Source organism: Furipterus horrens, unplaced genomic scaffold (assembly GCF_987537825.1).
Source record: "Furipterus horrens unplaced genomic scaffold, mFurHor1.1.pri manual_scaffold_6, whole genome shotgun sequence".
NCBI classification, from domain to species: domain Eukaryota; kingdom Metazoa; phylum Chordata; class Mammalia; order Chiroptera; family Furipteridae; genus Furipterus; species Furipterus horrens.
This window is the reverse complement of record NW_028327176.1, coordinates 136,590,959-136,611,954: the sequence shown is the minus strand read 5'-3', so window position 1 is coordinate 136,611,954 and position 20,996 is coordinate 136,590,959. Positions and strand designations below refer to the sequence as shown.

Below are 20,996 nucleotides of genomic sequence, written 5' to 3'. Positions count from 1 at the left end.
ATTCTATACTTAGATCTTGCTTCAACATATAAGAAAGTAAATGAGGTAGATTTATACGCCAAGTCTCCTCCATACCTTTGAGAATTAAGTGTCTCCTGCCTCCTTCACCTTAATATTTAAGGACAGAAACTAATCAAAATGTCTTAACAGTTTGACTTAACTGAAAATCACATTAAGCTATGTGTGTTATTTTAAGGAGACCTAGAGATTGGCACCTGTGAGCACTCCAATCTACTTCCAGCTAACCTATTTGCAAATGGCATACATCATGTTATAAACCAGCAGCTTTACAAGAGCAATCACATGTTGGCTATTACTGTGCTGCATTCTACTTTTTTACTAATTAAAGTTAAAATGCATATTTTTCTGAATTATTTTAAGTAAATTAGACTATTCTAGATTTTCTAAGTAGAATCTCACCTCACAATTATTTGGGGTTTGTTTGCCAAGGGGATGGCTTGAGGAAGCATCCTCTTGAACATCACTGTGGGCTGAGATATGCTAAACATGTTCTGGGTGGAGAGGCAAATCACATTAGAAGCAATTTCTTCTTCACTGCGTATATTCAAGTTTTAAAAATTGTGGCAAAAATAATATTTCTTATTAGAAATTTGCTTCATTGGAAACACATCAGAAACACATTTATTCTGTAAACACAGTGTGTTGAGTACTTCAGCTGCATCCCCCAAAAGCAAAAGTTGTTCCACTTAATCTTCCCTAGTTATGCTTTTGTTAGTAATCTGGGAGGAAATGGGAGTCATGCATCTTCCATGTCCTTCCCTTACAACTGCCAAGGCAGAAAGGAGTGAAAAATGTTTTTTTTCCTAGACATCGATACAAGAAAATATTAAAAAGTAGAAGACAAAATAAAGCCAAAGGGATAAACATCAAAATCTTGCTTAAACAGCTTTGGCCCCATATAATTGCTTTTCTGTCAGCAGGATTATTAACAAATTTGGACATCTGAAAATTAAATTAGCAGCCTGAAAATATTTTACAAAACGAGATAGAGCATGATACATGGAACATAATGACCCCACTGAAATTCAGCCAAGCCAGTGCAGCTACTCATTTAGACAGAGAAGACAACTAGTTAATCATCACTGAGCAAATTAGAGCAAATTAGCTTGCTGCATTCCACAGCCTTAGCTACCAAAAGGAGTATATGCCACTAATTAGAATGAAAGAACACTAAGCATATTATTATCTATATAGAAAGAGAAAGCAAAAATATAGTTCGAGCTGTTTCTATCAAAGCTTGAAGCCTAGGTTACAGAAGTATAAATTACATATGCAGACATATGTATGTGTTTTTTACACACATATTTAAATAGCAGCAGCTTTAGCATTTTCTTGCCCTTGACCAAATGAAGTATAAAAATTTTTTTCCAAGGTTAATTGGAATTCTTGGGAATACACACACATGAAACATGAAAACATTTTTAAGAAGTGTGATCCCTTTAACTGAAGATTAAAGTAGCCATTTCATATACATTTTCTTGCACAATATTATTTTTTAAAGTGTATTGCTGTTGCATGTGAAATAAATATTTGGACTTTGTTTATCAATGGAGATTAATCTGAAATCATATTCTGTAGCCTTAATTAGCATTCATTTGCTTAATTGTCATTCTCAGCCCCATCATTTCCATTTTTCACTAACTTGAACAATGCTATCTTCTGCTGTTTGCACTTTAATTTAAATTTCTATTAAGGTTTATGAACAGTAATAAGGTCCTGTTTGAATATTCATTAGCTTCTGAATTGTGAACTATGAAAAGGTGCTTTCTTTTACCTTAATGAAACTGGCACAGCATGGGACTGATCAGTTGTGACATTTGATTTGAGGCATCCAGCGAGTTTTCTCATTGTTTATTGACACATCTTGTCCAAACAGCTCCCTCGCAAGTGAGCGGAGTAATGAAGGAGAGAGTGCTACAGCGGAGTGTGGAGCTTTCCTGGCAGGAACCAGAGCATCCCAATGGAGTCATCACTGAATATGAAATCAAGTATTATGAGAAAGTAAGTGCTAACAACAGGAAATGCACAAGGATGTGCGTGTGTCTCATGTCATCCTACAGCTCTGTACACTAAAGTTGCTTATTATGCCAACTATTTGATGGTACTTCCAAATTCAGTTAATTTCAGCGTTTTGATAACCATTTTCCTGAATCTCTGGTTTGTTATTATATTTTCTGTATATTACACAAATGAAAATATTCCACTAGTGGTGCATTTATTTGTTCAGTTTTTGAAATCTTAATAATTAGATGGATGATATTTTCTAGCAAAGAAACCACACAACCCAATGTGTTTTTTGGAAAACGTTTTTTTTTCAGGATGTCTGGGCTTTTCATGGTCTATTTTATTTATGTGATTTCATTGATAGTGATGGTGGTGTCTGTCCCTGGCTGGTTTAGCTCAGTGAATTGAGCGTCGGCCTGCGAGCTAAGTGTCGCTGGTTCGATCTTCCAGTCAGGGTACATCAGAGAAGGAAAACTCTGACTCCAAAAAACCTCCGCTGCCTTGCGGCATACCTCTTCAGGGGAAAGGCTAAGGGAGTAAACCCCGACAGAAAATCCGGAGCCGGAGTCCCTAAGGCAGTTTGACGTTGTAGTCAACACCGGCAACTCCTGCGGCGCACCTGAAGCCAAGCTGTATTGACTCCGTCTTTCCCTTGGACCCTTCAGCTGCGAAGAGAGGGGGGGTCTGCTGCATGGGCAACAGCAGACCCTCCATATCACCCTGCCCAGGCTCTGTAGCTTCAGCGTCATCGCAAGATGTCGATTCAACACGGGAGGAGACAGATACCATGTCACTCCCGAGTCGGACTGCACAGCCATTCTCGGCGGTGCAGATAGACTCTTAAGAAGCTACACCATCGTCTCTCGAGACGGACGGCTGCCGACGACGACGACGACGACGACGACGCCGACGATGGTGGTGTCAAATTATTTTGTAACTTGAAAATATCATTATATTCTCTGCAATAACTTTGTAGTATTCTCTAAACTTTAGAATTGAATGGTGCTCTTTCACTCCTTTAAACTCCTCCTGAAATATAGTTCACATGTTATGTTAACCAGGTCCAACACCACTTGTTTACACTCCTCTCTCCATGAAAAATAGTAGTGCTAAAACCCAAGTGCTACCCATTTAATCTCTTATAAATGGCTAAGTTTTAATAAATAGCGATGTATCGGAGGATATGAGTGCTTTTTACTGACCCCTCTGGAGAGAGCGGGAGCCTGGTACATACTGGTCACAAATTATCATGTAAGCTCTACCTCACAGAAGGACCTGGTTCAAGCTTTGGAACATGGAAACTATTGTTGCTGCTAGTAGTAACACTAATAGTAATAGTAAGTGTTACTATTATGGACTTAAATGGAGTTGGCCGAAGTGCTCAAATATACATATAACCATTTGAATCACTTAGACAGCATTTCAAAATAGCTTTTAGAAACCTGGGGACAGATCAACTTGATTGAATAATTAATATGCACATAGTTCATTGACAACTGATATTTTTTCCCTTTGAGGAAGAGACAGATCATTTAAGATTAGTTTCAATGTTCAGATTAAGTTTACAATATTTTAGCTTATTTTCTCCATTATAAATTTGTGACTTTCACTGCCAAAGTTACATTTTAAATACCTCATTTTGTACCAAGAAACATATTTTTATCCCACCAGATATATTTCTGAGGAAATGCTTGTTTTTATTTTTTTAAGAGTATGTATTGTCCTAATTTTTTTTGTATAAATTTTTTAAATTTAATCTTTATTGTATTTTCTTTCATTACCACTAAATGGGAATGCTTGCTTTTAATGTTGGTTTTATGTCTGTTTTCCAATGAGCCCTAACAGTCATAGTCCTTTCTGAAATTTCATCAGATTTCAAAAGCAATAAAATATATTTTTGTAATGTAAGTTACGTGGTAAATGAGAGTGCAGTTTCTCACAATGGGACAAAATATTTTGTAATTCCTTACTCTGGAATAAATTTGTTCAAATGGTTACTTTCCTATTTTGCATGATAGAAACAAAATGTATCTACATATGCTGAGCTTACAAATTAGGCAATCATTAAAGGAGAATAACTGTATTGCACTGTAATAGTGTCATCTAATATCAGTTATTCCTAGTTTTTTGAGATAAATGTATATTTATAATACCAACTATTATTTTTATGATTATAATGAATACAATCACAAATCAGTTTCACTAAATCCAGTTTAAATACAAATTTATTTACACTTTTGCAGATGCCAAATTAAAGACAAATCAAAAAACAAGCCTGAAATTTTCAGATTTCAGTGAGTAGTTTTATTGACAATCACAGTTGATCACAGGAATTTATTATAGAACAAATTAAAAACTTTAAAATTATATATTTGATGGGTAGTTTTTATTACTTTTTAAAATAAATAGATTATTAGAGGCATATCATTAGCTTTAAATTTTTATTTATTTGACTGTTGTTTAGATGGAGTTTTTATAGTCTTCAGTTTTTAATTTTTATTCCCTCACTTATCACAGGTATTATGTTCCAGAACCCCCCCCCCCGCGCGAAGTAGGAACCTTACATTTATTCTACACTCTTAAACCTATGTAACTTTAACAACATACATATACAGTACCACAAAATCCCGCAATATAGTGAAAAATCCTCGATAAATAATTAAATATAATATATATATTTTTAATCCTGCAATACAGTGAGGTCGAGATAAGCGAACTGCAATATAGAGAGGGACTACTGTATATCACAAACATATTTTTAAAATTCTGCAAGCCTGTTTACATTTCTGAGAAATAAAGAAATTGAACTAAGCTATATTGTTTAAAATATTGTCGAACCATAAATTATATACTTCGATATTATATTGATACCTTTAATTTACAAGATTTATTTCTTACAATTTTTTATATATTGATTGATTTCAGAGGAAGAGGGAAAGATGGATTTGTTGTTTCATTTATTTATGCCTTCATTGGTATGTGCCTTGACCAGCGACTGAACCCTCAACCCTGGCATATTGGGACTATGCTCTAACCAATTGAGCTGCTCAGCCAGGGCTTAAATATTGTTAAAAATACTATATTGTAAGAATGTTTTGATTCTGTTAGAAATGCAGTTTTTAATGAAAACAATTGATAATGTCAGTATGGCAGTGATTTTCAATCTTTTTCATCTTGTGGCACACATAAACTAATTATTAAGATTCTATAGCACACTAAAAATATGTTTTTTGATGATCTGACCAAATAGGTATAATTTCGATTGACTTGTACAAAAATAATAATTATAATATTATCTATCCTTTTTATTCCATAGGTATTTTTTTTAATCTGATGCCTTTATTTGTATATAATGACTTATTTTACCAAGAATTAACCAATAGACACAACCTTATTATACGACATGACTACTAAGATGCAACTCTATATATTTATGGTTCAAGACGGCATTCACACCAGATGGCTATTGTTGGGTTGGCTATTATCATGCTCTTATTTGAGAAAACAGATCAGTGCTCCTGACTAAATAGTCAGGTATCATTGTTTTAAAAATTCTTGCAGCACACTGGTTGAAAAAAATTGCTGTACTGTGGCAGTGATGTTAGCTAAATTTCTTTATTTAATAGCTTTTTTTAGCATATTTTTTACTTGTTGAATAAAAATATTAAAAGAACTATATTATAAAGTGAAGACCTCTACTAATCCATAGATTTTAAGGTGTACCCATGTCTTGCTCATTAGGACATTTGATTTTCTTCATGCAATAGTTCTTGCCACTATGCCCTCTTACCAACAAAGTGAAAGCTCAAAATACCATAAATGTGTTAACAAAATTATGTGTCTTTGAAATTTATAGAACAAAGGCATGTGTTCACATTTACCATTTATATTATCCAAGAAACAATTCAATGCTACAATATTCCACAGAGTATACAATGTAGCCTTTATAATAACAATGCAGCAAATTGAAACAAATTGCAAAAATTGGCTGTCAAACTGCCTGGTTGTAATCACAATTAAATATACTCTGTATATATTGTTTCTAGGATCAAAGGGAACGTACCTACTCGACAGTAAAAACCAAGTCCACTTCAGCCTCCATTAATAACTTGAAGCCAGGAACAGTGTATGTTTTCCAGATTCGAGCTTTTACTGCTGCTGGCTATGGAAATTATAGTCCCAGACTTGATGTTGCTACACTAGAGGAAGCTACAGGTAAAATGTTTGAAGGTAATTACCACTTTTGATTTGGATTTTTACTCTCTATAACTCTGGCATTTTTTTTTAATGGGATGATGATTTTGTTCAAGATAATTTTTCTCTTAAAGGTGAATAGATATACACATATATGTACTTTGTATTGGTTATTTAGACTAATAATATAAAATGTGTTGTTTTGTTTTGCAATGTTAAAAACTCATGATTTAAATTAATCCCTTTAATACATATTGGGTTTATTTAAAGAAGGTGAAGTTATGAACAGAAGCGGGACCTGTTCAATTGTGTTTTGACACAGATTGGTTTTGTAGACCCCCAAGATGAATTTATTCTAGTTGTGTCAGTGAAAACTGCTCCTTTACAGAAACTACAAGTAAGGCCAAGATGTACACCAGGGTGGGCCAGAGAAAGATAATGCGCAAGAATCCGTGTTACGTGACTTGCCTTTTAGCAATGAGTTCAAAAATTGAGTTCAAGAAGATCTTAGAACTTGTATTTATCTTTATTTTAATCATTTCTTTTTTACTTTTTATGAATAATTTCAAACATACTAAAGAATATATTGAATATGAAATTTAAGTATATTTAAATGAATATTTCTGTATCTACTACTCAGCTTAAAAATAAAATGTCACCAATATATTGAATCACCTTTATCATTTTGCTTATGTTTTATAATGCACCATGGGAACACAAAAATGCATGTGTCTATAGTGTATTGCAAATAAGCAGAGTTATCTTGGGCTGATGTCCTAGTTTATCGTCGGAGTACAAGTTCAGGACAGCTTGAATACCTCTGCTGGCTGTTCTTCAGCTAGCTGAAGTGATAATTTAGACACAAAAGCATCAATTTTTAAAACTCACATAATTTGGTGTTATAAAATTTATTCCATTATTCTTTATTATTTTTAAATGAAGTATGTAAGATTTGAAATGAGAATAAGTTCAATTGCCCCCCAAACATTAAAGAATTGTTTTAATTTTTATTGTTTACAGAAAATTTCAACATTTAAACACTTGAGTGGCTTTGTGTTAAATGTGTTCTTGTAGTCTTCAACTTAGATTGATCTCATGATTTTGTAATTTCTAATATAATAAAACACTTCAAATGATTTTTTAAATTTCCTAATGAATAATTTAAACTTAAAAACATCAAGTAGTTCATTTACCTACATGTTTCTTTAATCAGTTAAAACTTGAGGTTTGGAAACTTGCAAAATATTTTCATAATATATTTGAATATATTTTCAAAGTAGGTTTCAAAATTGATCTCAGAATATTTTCCAAATAGGTTCAAAAACTTTCTGAACTGTTGTTTATTGTGTACTGAGATTCATACATATTATTTTCATTATTTAAAAATGAAGTACACAGGCTCAAAGAGATTAAGATGAAATAGTGGAACCTGAATGATCACATGAAATAAAGTTAAAATTGGATTTTTGCATTAGAAAGAATGTGGGGATTTTTAGCATGAGCATATTCTCTTCCACTGGAATGTAAATTGATGAAAGAATGATCATATCTCCTTTTCTTACTATTGACTTGCCAGCGCCTGTTGTGGTGCTTGACACCTAGCAAGTACTCAATAAATAAGCAAAGAATGAGTACCTTGCAGCCATCAATTTAGAACAGATGATCAGTATCAATCAATCAGAATAGACACATTCCTGGTTTCACACCGCAGCTCTGCCGTGTCCAGTTGTACCCAACTCACAAGGCTATCTGAGGATTCAATCAATTAATTAATTAATTCAATTAATTAATGCTGTGGTCCCTAACAGTCCATGGACTGGTACTGTCCAATGCCCAGGAGTTGGGAACCCCAGAATTAATGTATGCAAAATGCCAAGTACAGTGCCCAGTACACAGACAGTCTCAACTGTCAGCTTTTATTATTTAGCACAGCCATTTCAAGCTTTTTGTTCTCAGGAACCCTTGTGGGCTATTAAAAATATGGAGAATCCCCGAAGAGATTTTGATTACTTGAATTATATCTATCAATATTCACCACATTAGAAAATTAAAACTGAGACATATTTAAAACACACAAACACACACACATTGGCCATCAAAGTGATGACATCATCCCATGTCATATAACTTCTGGAAAATTCCATGCATGTGTGAGCATATGTGAGTGAAAAAGTCAAATAACATCATATAATATGAAAATAGTTTTGACCTTGCAGATGCCCTGGAGAGCTCCCAGAGCACCCTTTGAGAAATGCTGATTTGGCACAAGGTACTGTCCTAGGAATTAGAGATACACATACACATGACACGGTTGATACTTTCAATTCAAAGTTTAGTGAAAGGCAGACTTGTACACAAATCCTGGCCATGCAGTTAAATGCTGGTGGAGTCCATGGCCCAGTGCTATCAGAGTGTCAGAAATTAGTGACTCACCATGCTGGAAGAAGGGCAAAAGGGAAGAAGCCACCAAAGACAGGTCTCTTGCGCACTATTTGACAAGGGAAGTTAAACAGATTCTTTCATTGCACATACATCCTAAAAGACCCTTCTGTACAAAGCCAACTGCTGTTTTTACAATTTTTAAACCATAGTGTGTTGATTATGGCACTTCTAAATTAGTTTTAAATTTTATTACCCATGACATAGATGAAAATGTTGGTCATAGATGTTGACTATGGAATGATTAAAGTGTGATCCTATCTATATATAAAAACATATAAATAAATATTCACAACTTCTATTTTATCATTTACCAGAGTTAATTTTTTGGAGTTCTGTTTCTGAAGCTAAGGGCAGAACTGAACCTAAAACAAGCAAAGGATTGGACCCCTGAGACACACCCATTGAATAGAAATAAGTTCTACACATATGTGTATAATTTTTTTCTTGCTCATGAACACACTACTCAATTCTTTTTCCTCTCTTAATATATGTAAAAACCCAGATAAAAACAATAAGCAACCAAACCAAAGTAGTTGAAGGCATCTGTTCTTTGTTAAATGATATTAAGCTGTAATTCCAAAATAAAGTGTAAAAGTCTCTTTTTTCCCCTTCACTTAGTTCCCTTGGGGAGTAAATAAGCAGGCACTGAATTGGGGAGTGTGCCTAATACCTTTGTTCAAAAACTATTACACCAGAACTATTTATACTGTTTTTCAGTGTAGAAGCTATCTATAGTGGGCATAGGTATACAAAGTTAAGAGATGAGTTGTCAAAAGGAGGAAGATATAGATAAACTAAAGAAAGGCTAATAAAAAAAATAAAAATAATAAAAAACTGCTGCTTATTGAGGCAAGATATAACTCTGCCCACCTGTAATTTCTGCTCTGGAGACCCACTCCCTTGCCACCAGAAAAAAGGACTATTATTTTCCATCCTACCATAAATTAAAGTTTACAGCCATCGATTGATTCATAAATAAGCAGACTATATTACTTTGATATTATATCTGGTATTTGCAACTCAATCATTTATTGCACTATACATTTTTATTGTTTTATATTGCTTTAATTATTTCATGAAATCTGTACTGGCATTGAGAATATACCCTGGGGAACATATGACAATTGCAAATTACAATATAAGTAAAACTTCACTAATTTGGAAAAATGGAAGACAGAAGGCTATGTGACTTGAAGAATTGGAATCAGAGGCTGTTGTAAAGGACATGTAAACATATACTCTTCCCAAAGAGATTCTTAGAAAGGCCAGCTGGGCTTGTCTTAATTAGCATAGAAGAATCACTTAGCATCATACAGGAAGTGTCTGCAATTAGATAATGCTGAAATGTTTTTAAAGAACGTGGAGAAAGTTTGCTCTTGCATAAATAGCTAACCTCCCCTATAATCTTAAATCTCATATGTGAATATTGCATACTTCGTCAAATTAATACAAGTAATTCTCTTCTTCCTTAATTATGGTACATTGTAAATTCATGATGATTTAATGATCACATGATGATGTTTATTTTATATTGATAACAAGAAAAATAAAGCACTTAAGGTGCTTAGAAAAATGCAGAGAGTATTATTTTGTTTCTTTTCTATATACCAGAGAAGCAGACATAGAGGGATCACATACTTTGCTAAGGAAGGATTTAATAGCAATCGTAGGTCAAAGATCTCTATTTCTGATTTATAACTAAGTCTCCAACAACTAAACAGGAGATAGGCATTCAATAAGGCATTTTATAGGTTTCATTTTTATAACCGAGGAACATAAAATAGAGGACAGTATTGCCCTTTCCATGTTAAAGACATGCAAAAATAAACATTTAAATTTATGTTGTTACAACATAATGCATTTATTTAAAATTAGAGGTGAATTCAATAGCATACATATCTCCGTTGATAAGATCTTATTGAATCTCTCAAGTTCTTGCGTGGTAGTGAGTGCTTCTCAGCCTGTTTCCTCTGTTCACAGCCACAGCTGTATCCAGTGAACAGAATCCTGTCATTATCATTGCAGTGGTTGCAGTGGCAGGGACCATCATCCTGGTATTCATGGTCTTTGGTTTCATCATTGGAAGAAGGTAGAACACAAATTTCTTCTCATCGCCAAGATAAAATTTTTCAGAATTATGTTACCCATTACTTATTGTTTAGTACATTAGAATAGTATATGCAAGCATTCTTTGTCTGATAAGAAATATTAAAAGTAAGTTTTCATTCTCCCAAGGTCAAAATACACTTTGAGCTTAATCATTGCCTTTAGTTTAAAAGGATGAGTATTGTAATTTCAGTTGGATAAATTTATTATTTTAGTTAATGTTTGTGTAAACCATTTAAAATCTGCTGTTGTTTTCCAGAAAATAAATAGTATAAGCTAATATTTACTCACTGATAAGTCTGAAGCTGCAAAATATGTTCTTTCTACATTGTTTTACATGAATACTTTATATTCTGTGCCTTTTAAAATCATATGAATTGCTACATTATTATTAAGTTTATAACTCTGGACAAGAATTTTTTATATTTTGTTTATAGATCTAACTAGCATGTTCTAAAATAAGGTATATTTTACATAATTTTAAATATATAAAGTGAGGTCATTGATTGTGATAGTCACAAATTTGATTTTTTTTTTTTCAGGCACTGTGGTTATAGCAAAGCTGACCAAGAAGGAGATGAAGAGCTTTACTTTCATTGTAAGTTTTTGGTTTTTCTTTAATTTTATATATCCTAATTAATACAGAAACTGGTTATTAATACTGGCATGACAAAAAATCCTAATGCATCATACTTGAAATTATATAATGAGCTCAAAGTATTGCTTTAAAGCATTTTACAGGAATAGAAGTCAGATCATGTGAATTCTTTTTAAATAAAATGTATTCTGAAATGTAACCTCCTAAGAAATTTTAATATAACTTCAGGATATTTAGCTGCTTTAATGTCACAATTTTCCTTTTGCACTCTTTGTCCAAATGTTTCCTACTGTTCTAATAATGATCCATTAAATTTTGCATGGCTCATGTTCTAGCTAAGAAATTCATATCAAATTAGAAGGATTTCCCACCCAATGAGTGATGCTACCTTGAAAGGCTAAGGAACCTCTTTCTCTTCAGCTACTATACATTGTTTATCATTGATAGATGCTTTTACCAGACATCAAAGGTATAATAATAAGATTTAATTCTCCAAGGTTTTCTTGTTAATTTGAGTTAACTGATTCTTAAGAGTTCGTTTTAGAAATCATATATGGAAGAGAGCTTAGGGAACCAAAGAAAATTGATGTCCATCTGTGTATTACTCTTATTCTTGTTCAACGTGGATGGCAAGTGAAAAAAATGAGAGCCAAAGTAAAAACCCAGCAATCAGATAATTTTTAGTTATGATAATCCTTGAATCTATTAAGAACCATTTTATTTATTATTTTTCTTAGTAGCAATAATCTTTACTAGAACTTTCATAGATAAATTTCTTCAATGGCATAAGAACTATACCTATTATTTTATTTACTAAATCATTATGTCAGTATCTAAGAAGATATTGTCATGTATCCATTCTAACGTTATTAGTTTATATAAGCGTCAGTCAAGAAAATGTGTTGCTCAAAAACAAAAATTGTAAATGCTATTATTATCATTCCCAAGTTACTTTAATGTGTTTTTATTTGTTGAACCAGCAGTTACTATGACTTTAGTTTGCAAAATAACAGCAGCTCTAGATAATACATATCTAAGTTGATTATGAAACTTCGGAAGTTCAACCACTGAAAGCAGGAAGGCTATTTGGGAAACTACAAATTAAAGTAAGCAGTATGGCAGAGGTCTAAGCTTCAGGGCCTCTCACTTTTACAGATCCCCCTGTTATGGATCTGGTAAAGCTCTAGCAATTTTGTGTGTATGACCTTTTTTTACTTTAAGAGGGTATCCTAATTGTAGAAGTTTATCATCATAAAACCAAAATCTCCCCTATGATTATGACTGAATAAATGTGACCCCATCACCTCCCTCTCTGGGATTATTTGATACACTCCCAACGTTTGTGCCACCTTTTGCTAAGGCCGCAGTGATTTTCCTGTGACCATGAGCCTCGGTGACAAGAATGCCATAGTCTGGTGTTAGAGGATGTACAGAAAATGCAAGTTTCTTTTTTTCCTCTCTCTCATGATATGAGAGAATCGTTTTTAACACTTCCGCAGACAGAAGGAAAAGAATCCCAACTTGAATGCCTACATTTTTATGTCTGGTTTAAAATGTATACCGAAGAGTAACATAAGATTGTACTTCCTGGAATCCCTGATTCTGCCCACATGTGAATAATTTGTTGGCAAGATCATTTAATAGTGCCTTAATCAGTATGTCACTTTTATTTCTTGTTTTGAGTATATCTAAGACATCTCTGAATTATCAAATACATTTCAGGTTTTTTTGGTTCTAACTTGCAGGTTATTGCAGAAGTTAAATTGAAATATGACTTCTGTAAAACTTGTATATAGCCTTCTGCCTGTCATCACTCGGTTTTAGTATTTTAATGCCATTTGCTTTTTTTACATTTGACATTCAATTTGTAATTAGAAAAAAATAGAGCTGCATGTTTTACTTGCTAATATAGACAAGATAAGCTTGAAAAATGCAGTTTTCATCTATAGAACAAAAATATCAATGGTGGTTTTAAGATATTTAAGTTGTGAGAAATGTAAATGAGCTACTAAAACAAAAAAGCTCACAGTTTTAAATTGAGAGAAGCAACAGACTAGAATATTCAGAAATTATGTCAATATTTTTTATTTTAAAAATCCATTTTAAATAAATAATGAAACAAAGTGCACTTAACATATCCTATTCTGGTAAATTCTTGATATTTTTGAATCACCCTTTTTATAGGATATCTTTTCTTATCATTTGATGAGACCAGGCATTTTATTTACCTTTATGACTGTATCTAAAAAACATAAAGTGTAACCCTATGGTCACTAGCTATTTACAAGTTGGTGTCCTTTTATTCCTTTAGTATACAAACAATTTTCACCAGATTGGATTTTTACTGAAACATGAAAGCAACCATTTCACTACCTTTTAGAGCACTGAATTTAATAGAGTGTCCAGTCATATGTATCAGGCAACCTCCACTCTCCATGGCCCCAAGTGCCACATGTAAAGATATAAACACAATGGAGGAGTTTAGTGAAGCAATGCCAATTTACATTTTGTTTCCTCCTACCATTTCTTCTAACAATGTCTTTGAATCCAAGCTGGGCAGTAGTATTTCATGGTTTTATGCCAAAATTGCTCTTGCCTGTCAAAATGTTTTATGACAGCTTGAATAAAGAACCATCAGAGATCCCGTTTGAGATGCAGAAGGTTACCTCCACTCTAGCTCCCTTATCGCAAAACAAAACAAATAAACAAACAAAATAAACTATGAAAGAAAGAGAATAAAAGGAGAGAAGATGGCTCATTCTCCATCTGCCTGCCAAATAGGAGGTTAACCTATTGTTTTCTTCCCTTCTCTCTTTCTCTCTTCCCCAACCCCTCTTCCCTGTACTCCTTCTTCTCTCTTCTCTCTTTCTATCCCCTCTCTCTGTTCTTCTTGTGTTTTTCTTTTTGTGTTCAGCTTTAGTAACAAATGAGCATCTGTCAGTTTTATAAACTGCAACAATAATTGTTTAAGACAATCAATTTTGGATAAACAACCAACTACAGCAGAATAAATCAAGATTTTTAAATCCCATTTTCCTTTATACATTCTGCTTCTTTTTGTTTGCTATGTGTTTATTTTTGAAATATAATTTTAATTTAATGTGACGACATAAGCACAGTTAGGCTGCAGTGTAATACATAAAGAGATATATTGTTCTCCAAATAGTAAGATTTAATGAAAAGATTGTTCAGTGGCTTTGTTAAAAACAATAAAGTGTTTTTGAGGATATAGTGTAATTCTTTTCATTGCATTAATATAACCAAATACATGCCTATTTATCTTATCTTTGTCTTTAACCAAGTGATTGATTGGAATACATTATTGTAATTGAATTTGATTTAAAGCTAACATAGTATTTTCTGTCACCTGCATGCTTTGGGTGCATTTCAAGGTTTTTAGCTTTTGCAACTTTTATGATTCTATGTTGTTTGAATCTTGACTACCTTTTCTGAGGCATATTGGCTGCCTCCCTCCAGAGCCTTATAATGGAAAGTTTATATAAACCACTCTTCTTTCAAATTGTGTCATACATGGTTAGCAGATCCCAGGAATATTGTACATTTTCTAATTTTATTCTGGACTTTGTACATCTGGCCTCTATTGCCCTGTAAGGTAAAGATGAAACTGTGTTTTTAGTAGATTTCTCTCTGAGTCTGTGATAGCAGCCCTCACATCTTGTATTAATTTTATGTATATGTCAATGATGGTTGGTCTTTTAAAAATAAATCAAAAGAATAAGTAAGATGTCTAAATGTTTTTAATATTGCTCTCAGTGTAGTAGGCTACCTGTATATGAAATGTCTTCTTTACCCAGTGTATGTATTTGATTGATTGACTGACTTACGGATTTACAAATGTGTTTCCAAGTCCATTACAAACTGCAATATGGCTTGAACTGTGCTGTGATAGCAGTGAATTTAATTAAACCTTCAGTCTGATAAGTCATGTCAGAGAATTTTGATGATGTCTTTTGTTGATTTACTGGCAAAGCAATTCAGTTAGTAACCTCTGAGCTGGATCTTATGTTGCCTATAGAAGCTTGCAGATAATACCTATACACCAACAGACTGAAGTAGTCTGTTAAAAGTGCTGTGAATCAGGTGATGTGGAAGCAAGTTCACTGTTCCAAGGAGCACTCTGCATAATGAAATTCCTGGGCTGACTGCACAATAAGTGCTTTGCTTCATCACAGTCATGCTTTCTTACATCATTACAGTTAAATTTCCAGGCACCAAAACCTACATTGACCCTGAAACCTATGAAGACCCAAATAGAGCTGTCCATCAATTCGCCAAGGAGCTAGATGCCTCCTGTATTAAAATTGAGCGTGTGATTGGTGCAGGTAAGGCTGTTGTAGCTTCCTTATTCGGCTCTTCCATTTAGCCAAGATCGAAAGTCATACATCATAATGACAAGCAAATAATTATACATCAAGTATAGAACTTTTGCATTTACCTGAACTGTTGGAAGCAAGAGGCTGTACTTATTTATGAAATCTTAAGGGAAAAAAAAAAAAAAAGAAGAAACATGTGGCACAGATAATCTCTGTATCTTTTGTCATCTGGTTTTTTAAAATACTGGTTTTGTAAGCTCTTCTTTTTTTAAGTTTTGGCCTGTTTAAGAAATTATGTAGTTTTTAAAAAATCAAAATATTTCTAAATTTTATTGGAATACATTTCCTCTGTCTTGATTTACCATCTTCTTACTAAGCTTCATACTTTTTTCTTGTATTTGTAGGTATTAGGTAGCCCTTGTACATTTAATTTCATGTAGAAAATTAATATGTATATATTATTTTAAAAGAATATTAGTTTCTATGTATACAATGTATTTATATAATAATTATACACTTTTCAGTCTAAGTGCCTTCAATCTAGCAGTCACAGTACATACAAATTCTGGACTCCTAAACCTTTAAGAATTATTTTGCTCCTTAAACCATAAAAGCAGTATCAATGTTTAGAATTTGCTGATATACTCTAACCTTTAGCAGGCAGCATACGTGTATTATACAACATATTTCAAATCTAAATTTTGTTTCTGGAAGATTTTTTGTTAATTCAGTTCAAAATAGTAGCTAAGCCAATCAGAGAAATACAAGTAACCATATGATTTTACTCGTGTGTGGAATCTAATAACAAACTGAACTAACAAGCGAAATAAGAGACCAACTCACAGAGAGCAGGCTGACAGCTCTGGAGGATGCTGGGGGGTGGAGGGGTTCAGCAAAAAGGAGAAAAAGAGAAAGAAGCCATGGGTGCAGACAACGGCATAGTGATTGAGGGGGAGAAAGGGGTGGGCGGACATAGAAGAGGGTAAAGTGGGGATAAATGGTAATGGGAGAAATAAAATAGTAGCTTGTGTAACAGATAGTTTAGAAAAGCTTTAAAGTGCTTTTAAAGATTTATTTACATTTACTCTGAGAAAGGAAATATTTCTGAAATTAAAATACATCTGCCTGTTCTGTTACTTCAGGAGAATTTGGAGAAGTCTGCAGCGGTCGTTTGAAACTTCCAGGGAAAAGAGATGTTGCCGTAGCCATAAAAACCCTGAAAGTTGGTTACACAGAAAAACAAAGGAGAGACTTCTTATGTGAAGCCAGCATCATGGGGCAGTTTGACCACCCAAATGTTGTCCATTTGGAAGGGGTTGTTACGAGAGGTAGATACTGATTATATCTTTTGTTTTTCAAGTGGACTGTCAGAAATTAGTGTCATTCCATACATAATAAAAAATCAGATTATGAGCATGTTTTACATTCTAAGTGAATGTTGTTCTTGGTACAAACTGACTAAATAATTCTTCTTTTGTGTCACCACCTCAGGGAAAAAAAAGTCAAATGAGTGCAGGATTAGAACTGAAGAATAAATCTGATAGAGCAACGGATAAATATTCTCATTTATGTCAAAAGCCATAAAAGTGATACCGTTTAGTCTTCACATTTTTATCTAAAGTGTCATTTTCTGAGTTTTGTTCACAAAGCAGGAGTCAGAAGAACACACTTATTTTTATTGTTCAGTTTTATGAATCATGACCATGTTTCAGACATGTAATGCCTCTTTGACCTTAGCAGCAGCACTAAGAATATTTGAAACACTTACAGCTCACACACTGAGTCTTTCGAAGTGGCACCATGTGTTTTATCTGGGATGAGGTTGTGGTTTCTGAAGCAAGGCTTTTCTTGTCTTACGCATGTGTATTTAAATTTTAGGGAAACCAGTCATGATTGTAATAGAATTCATGGAAAATGGAGCCCTAGATGCATTTCTCAGGGTAAGTAGCAAATTATTCTTCCATTCTAAATATATTATGTACCTGCTACCAAAATAATTTCCTCAACTTTTCTTTTTGCAGTGTAAAATGTGAGCATTATAAACTTTAATGAGTTAGAAAGCTGTCTTTGAAAAGCAGATTAAAAACCAGAGTTTTAGATTGAATTGAGTTATATTTTTTGATCATTTAAATGATACAATGTAGTTAACAAAACTAGTTTCTATTAATATTTTATCTCAAGTAACAGAGGATACATAAAGCCCTATAATTTGAATACAGTTTGTAGAGTAGCATTTTACTTTTGTAGTACAACTATAAATGCAGAAATGATACAAAGAAGAATAAAATGTGAAATAACCATGTATCATTGGCATCATGATCCAAGTTCTGCTCTTTAGAACCATTTATATTATTGGGTAAACATTAAGCATAGAGTTATTAACATTTTTAATGAATGGTATGTGGCTATTTTTGTAAATGATAAATTCTAAATGTATAAACATATGTATTTTTTATTCTCAGAGACTTTTCACCTAAAAACGTGAACACATGTTAACATTTTTTAAATGCCAAAGAGTACATAATCTAAGCAATAAGAGGGCATGCAGGGATATCATGCGTTATCTAGAATGATACACTCGACCCAGACTGAGAAGCATTCAGAAGATTTAGAGAAATTTGCATCACTGCCTCCTTATGATGTGCATCACTAGCAGCTCTCTGGAGGAAAGTGTCACCTAGCAAGTTAATCAACTCAAACCAGTTGTCTCATGTGCCCTATTTGTAATTTATTTGGAGAAATCTATGAGTTAAAAATAAGTTTAAAATATATGATAGCCAGTCCAGTTGCAAATAGTCTTCAATCCCATTTGCTAGTACATGTATTTTACAGACTCTTTGTTGGAAGTAATGTTTCTACTAGTAACAAAACAAGGAAAAGTGTAAGAGGAGAACAAAGTCAGCCAATATAATCATTTTCTCTTCTTAGTTTCTCTTTATCTTTAAGAAGAAAATTCCTCTCCACCTTTTTTGACCATTGGGAGAACACATCTTAATATATGTGTCTTCATACCTTTATATTTTTAGATTATTTGTATAATTTTATAGCCATGTAGGTAGACACTTAGCTGTCAGGGGTATGCTTTGAATTCTATTCCCTAACTTTCACCTAAAAATTAGCATATACTTTTGAATTTGTATAATCTGAAACTATTATTAATTAATATTAATAACATACAAATATAAATAACTGATTATTAAAAATTTTGTGTCTATCAGGTAAATCAGCATTTTTTTTAAATATTTTATTTACTTATTTATAGAGAGAGGAAGAAAGGGAGAAAGAGAGGGAGGGAAACATCAATGTGTGGTTGCTTCTCGCACACCCCCAACTGGGGACCTGGCCAGCAACCCAGGCCTGTGCCCTGATTGAGAATCAAACCAGCGACCCTTTGGTTTGCACGCCAGTGCTCAATCGACTGAGCAGCACCAGCCAGGGCAGCATTTGTTATGTTTTCTCACAATGTCTGCTATATATAGGAAATTAATTAATAGTTCCTATTATACAACGGTAAATGGCTACCATGCGACTATTTTCATGGTGATTTTTTTCCCTTCCCAAGTATGTTTAACTGGACTCCTATTTTTGTCTTCCTGTAGAAACACGACGGGCAATTTACGGTCATTCAGTTGGTAGGAATGCTGAGAGGGATTGCTGCTGGAATGAGATATCTGGCTGACATGGGATATGTTCACCGGGACCTTGCAGCTCGCAATATACTTGTCAACAGCAATCTTGTTTGTAAAGTGTCGGATTTCGGCCTTTCCCGGGTTATAGAGGACGATCCAGAAGCTGTCTATACAACGACTGTAAGAAAAAGTCTATTACTGCATCCCTTCATATTCCTGAGATTTCCCTACCAAGAAAGCAAAGCTTTAGAAATACAAGACTAACAGGGAGAAAAGAGGCAAACTGATCTCAGCTAATTTGTTGTTCTTACTGTTTTTTCCTTTTGCAAAAATCATTGTTGCTTTTACAATCTGCATACAGGATAAGAGAAGAAATCATGATAAGAATGGCAACGTGCTTATCTTATATTGGGATATTCATATAAGTAATATGTAGTCATATACATACCAGCACTCATACTTGTCGCAGAAAAATATTCAATTTTTAAATAATGATTTAAAATATATTAACTATCCTAATTCTTATAACTGTTGTGAGATTAGATAAAAAGGAAATGAGTGTTTACTTAAATACCCCACATTTCATTCCATTTTAGTAGTTATTTGCCTAATTTGTCATTGTCTTTTGACTAGACTCTTGCCCTGAGACCACATAAGACCCATTAAATTGAGCTGCCTTAAAAATGAAATCCTGTAATAATTTTAAAAAACAGATTAGTAACTTTAAATATACTTAAGGGAGATTCAAGATCGATGTGGGTGATACTGCTGAATTGCCAAACAAATAATATAGATGTTTAATGACAGCTTGGTGGTTTGGCTATAAATGATTTATCTAAGTAAGTGATTATACATATTTAAAATGTTGATTTCTTCTTATAACAGGGTGGGAAAATTCCAGTAAGGTGGACAGCACCTGAAGCCATCCAGTACCGGAAATTCACATCAGCCAGCGATGTATGGAGCTATGGAATAGTCATGTGGGAAGTTATGTCTTATGGAGAAAGACCTTATTGGGACATGTCAAATCAAGATGTAGGTGTTACACTATTTAAACAAAAAGGATTTAATACATTAATATTCATTATTATTAGAACATGTAGATAATGGTTCATAAGAAGAAACTTCTGTAGAATTATAAAAGTACAACCGCTGAGTATACACAATAACACAAATTAGCACAATAATTCATCATAAATTAGTAGTTCAATTAATTTAATTTTACTTTTCATTTTAAAGAATTGATTTTTTTTAATTTAAATTCTCTGGGTATAATAGAGACTACTGAGGATATATCCTCCTTAATAAAGATTATGATGCTTTGCTTGCACAGCTGTAGTGGGAGAGTCACATGAGCAAAAGAATTGTTCGTGGAGATGAGGGGAAAGAAGATTGTGGTTGCGGGTTTTTTGTTTGTTTTTGTCTTTGAAGGTTATTTTTCTTTTTATTAAATGTTCTGAGACAATCTTTTTAAATTATTGTTGATTGATTTGATTCAATTTTAATTTCATGAGACAACATAGGTTTTATGATCGAGATTGGTAAGTGTTTCATAGTGATATTTTAGAATGTGATCACAATGGAAGTATCTTTGGAATTTTTTTTAAATAGTACTCATTAATGTGTATCCTGTTACATACAAAAACATAAAATATGATGTTATTCTTT

General features: G+C 33.2%; 1 protein-coding gene across 10 annotated transcripts in view; it reads left to right on the top strand.

The window, feature by feature from the left end:
* EPHA7 (EPH receptor A7) overlaps nt 1–20,996 on the top strand; it is a 175,945-nt gene that overhangs the window by 143,671 nt on the left and 11,278 nt on the right. For 2 of the 10 annotated variants that reach the window (XM_090279688.1, XM_090279683.1), the window contains 9 exons: nt 1,898–2,022; nt 6,072–6,240; nt 10,642–10,750; nt 11,310–11,365; nt 15,595–15,708; nt 16,842–17,027; nt 17,578–17,639; nt 19,299–19,508; nt 20,214–20,363. In XM_090279688.1, the coding sequence (XP_090135814.1) occupies nt 1,898–2,022; nt 6,072–6,240; nt 10,642–10,750; nt 11,310–11,365; nt 15,595–15,708; nt 16,842–17,027; nt 17,578–17,639; nt 19,299–19,508; nt 20,214–20,363 (1,181 nt within the window). Of the gene's footprint in view, nt 1–1,897; nt 2,023–6,071; nt 6,256–10,641; nt 10,751–11,309; nt 11,366–14,279; nt 15,109–15,582; nt 15,709–16,841; nt 17,028–17,577; nt 17,640–19,298; nt 19,509–20,213; nt 20,364–20,996 lie in introns of those variants that run through there. The other 8 variants (XM_090279687.1, XM_090279681.1, XM_090279685.1 and 5 more) reach the window with 4 other exon arrangements.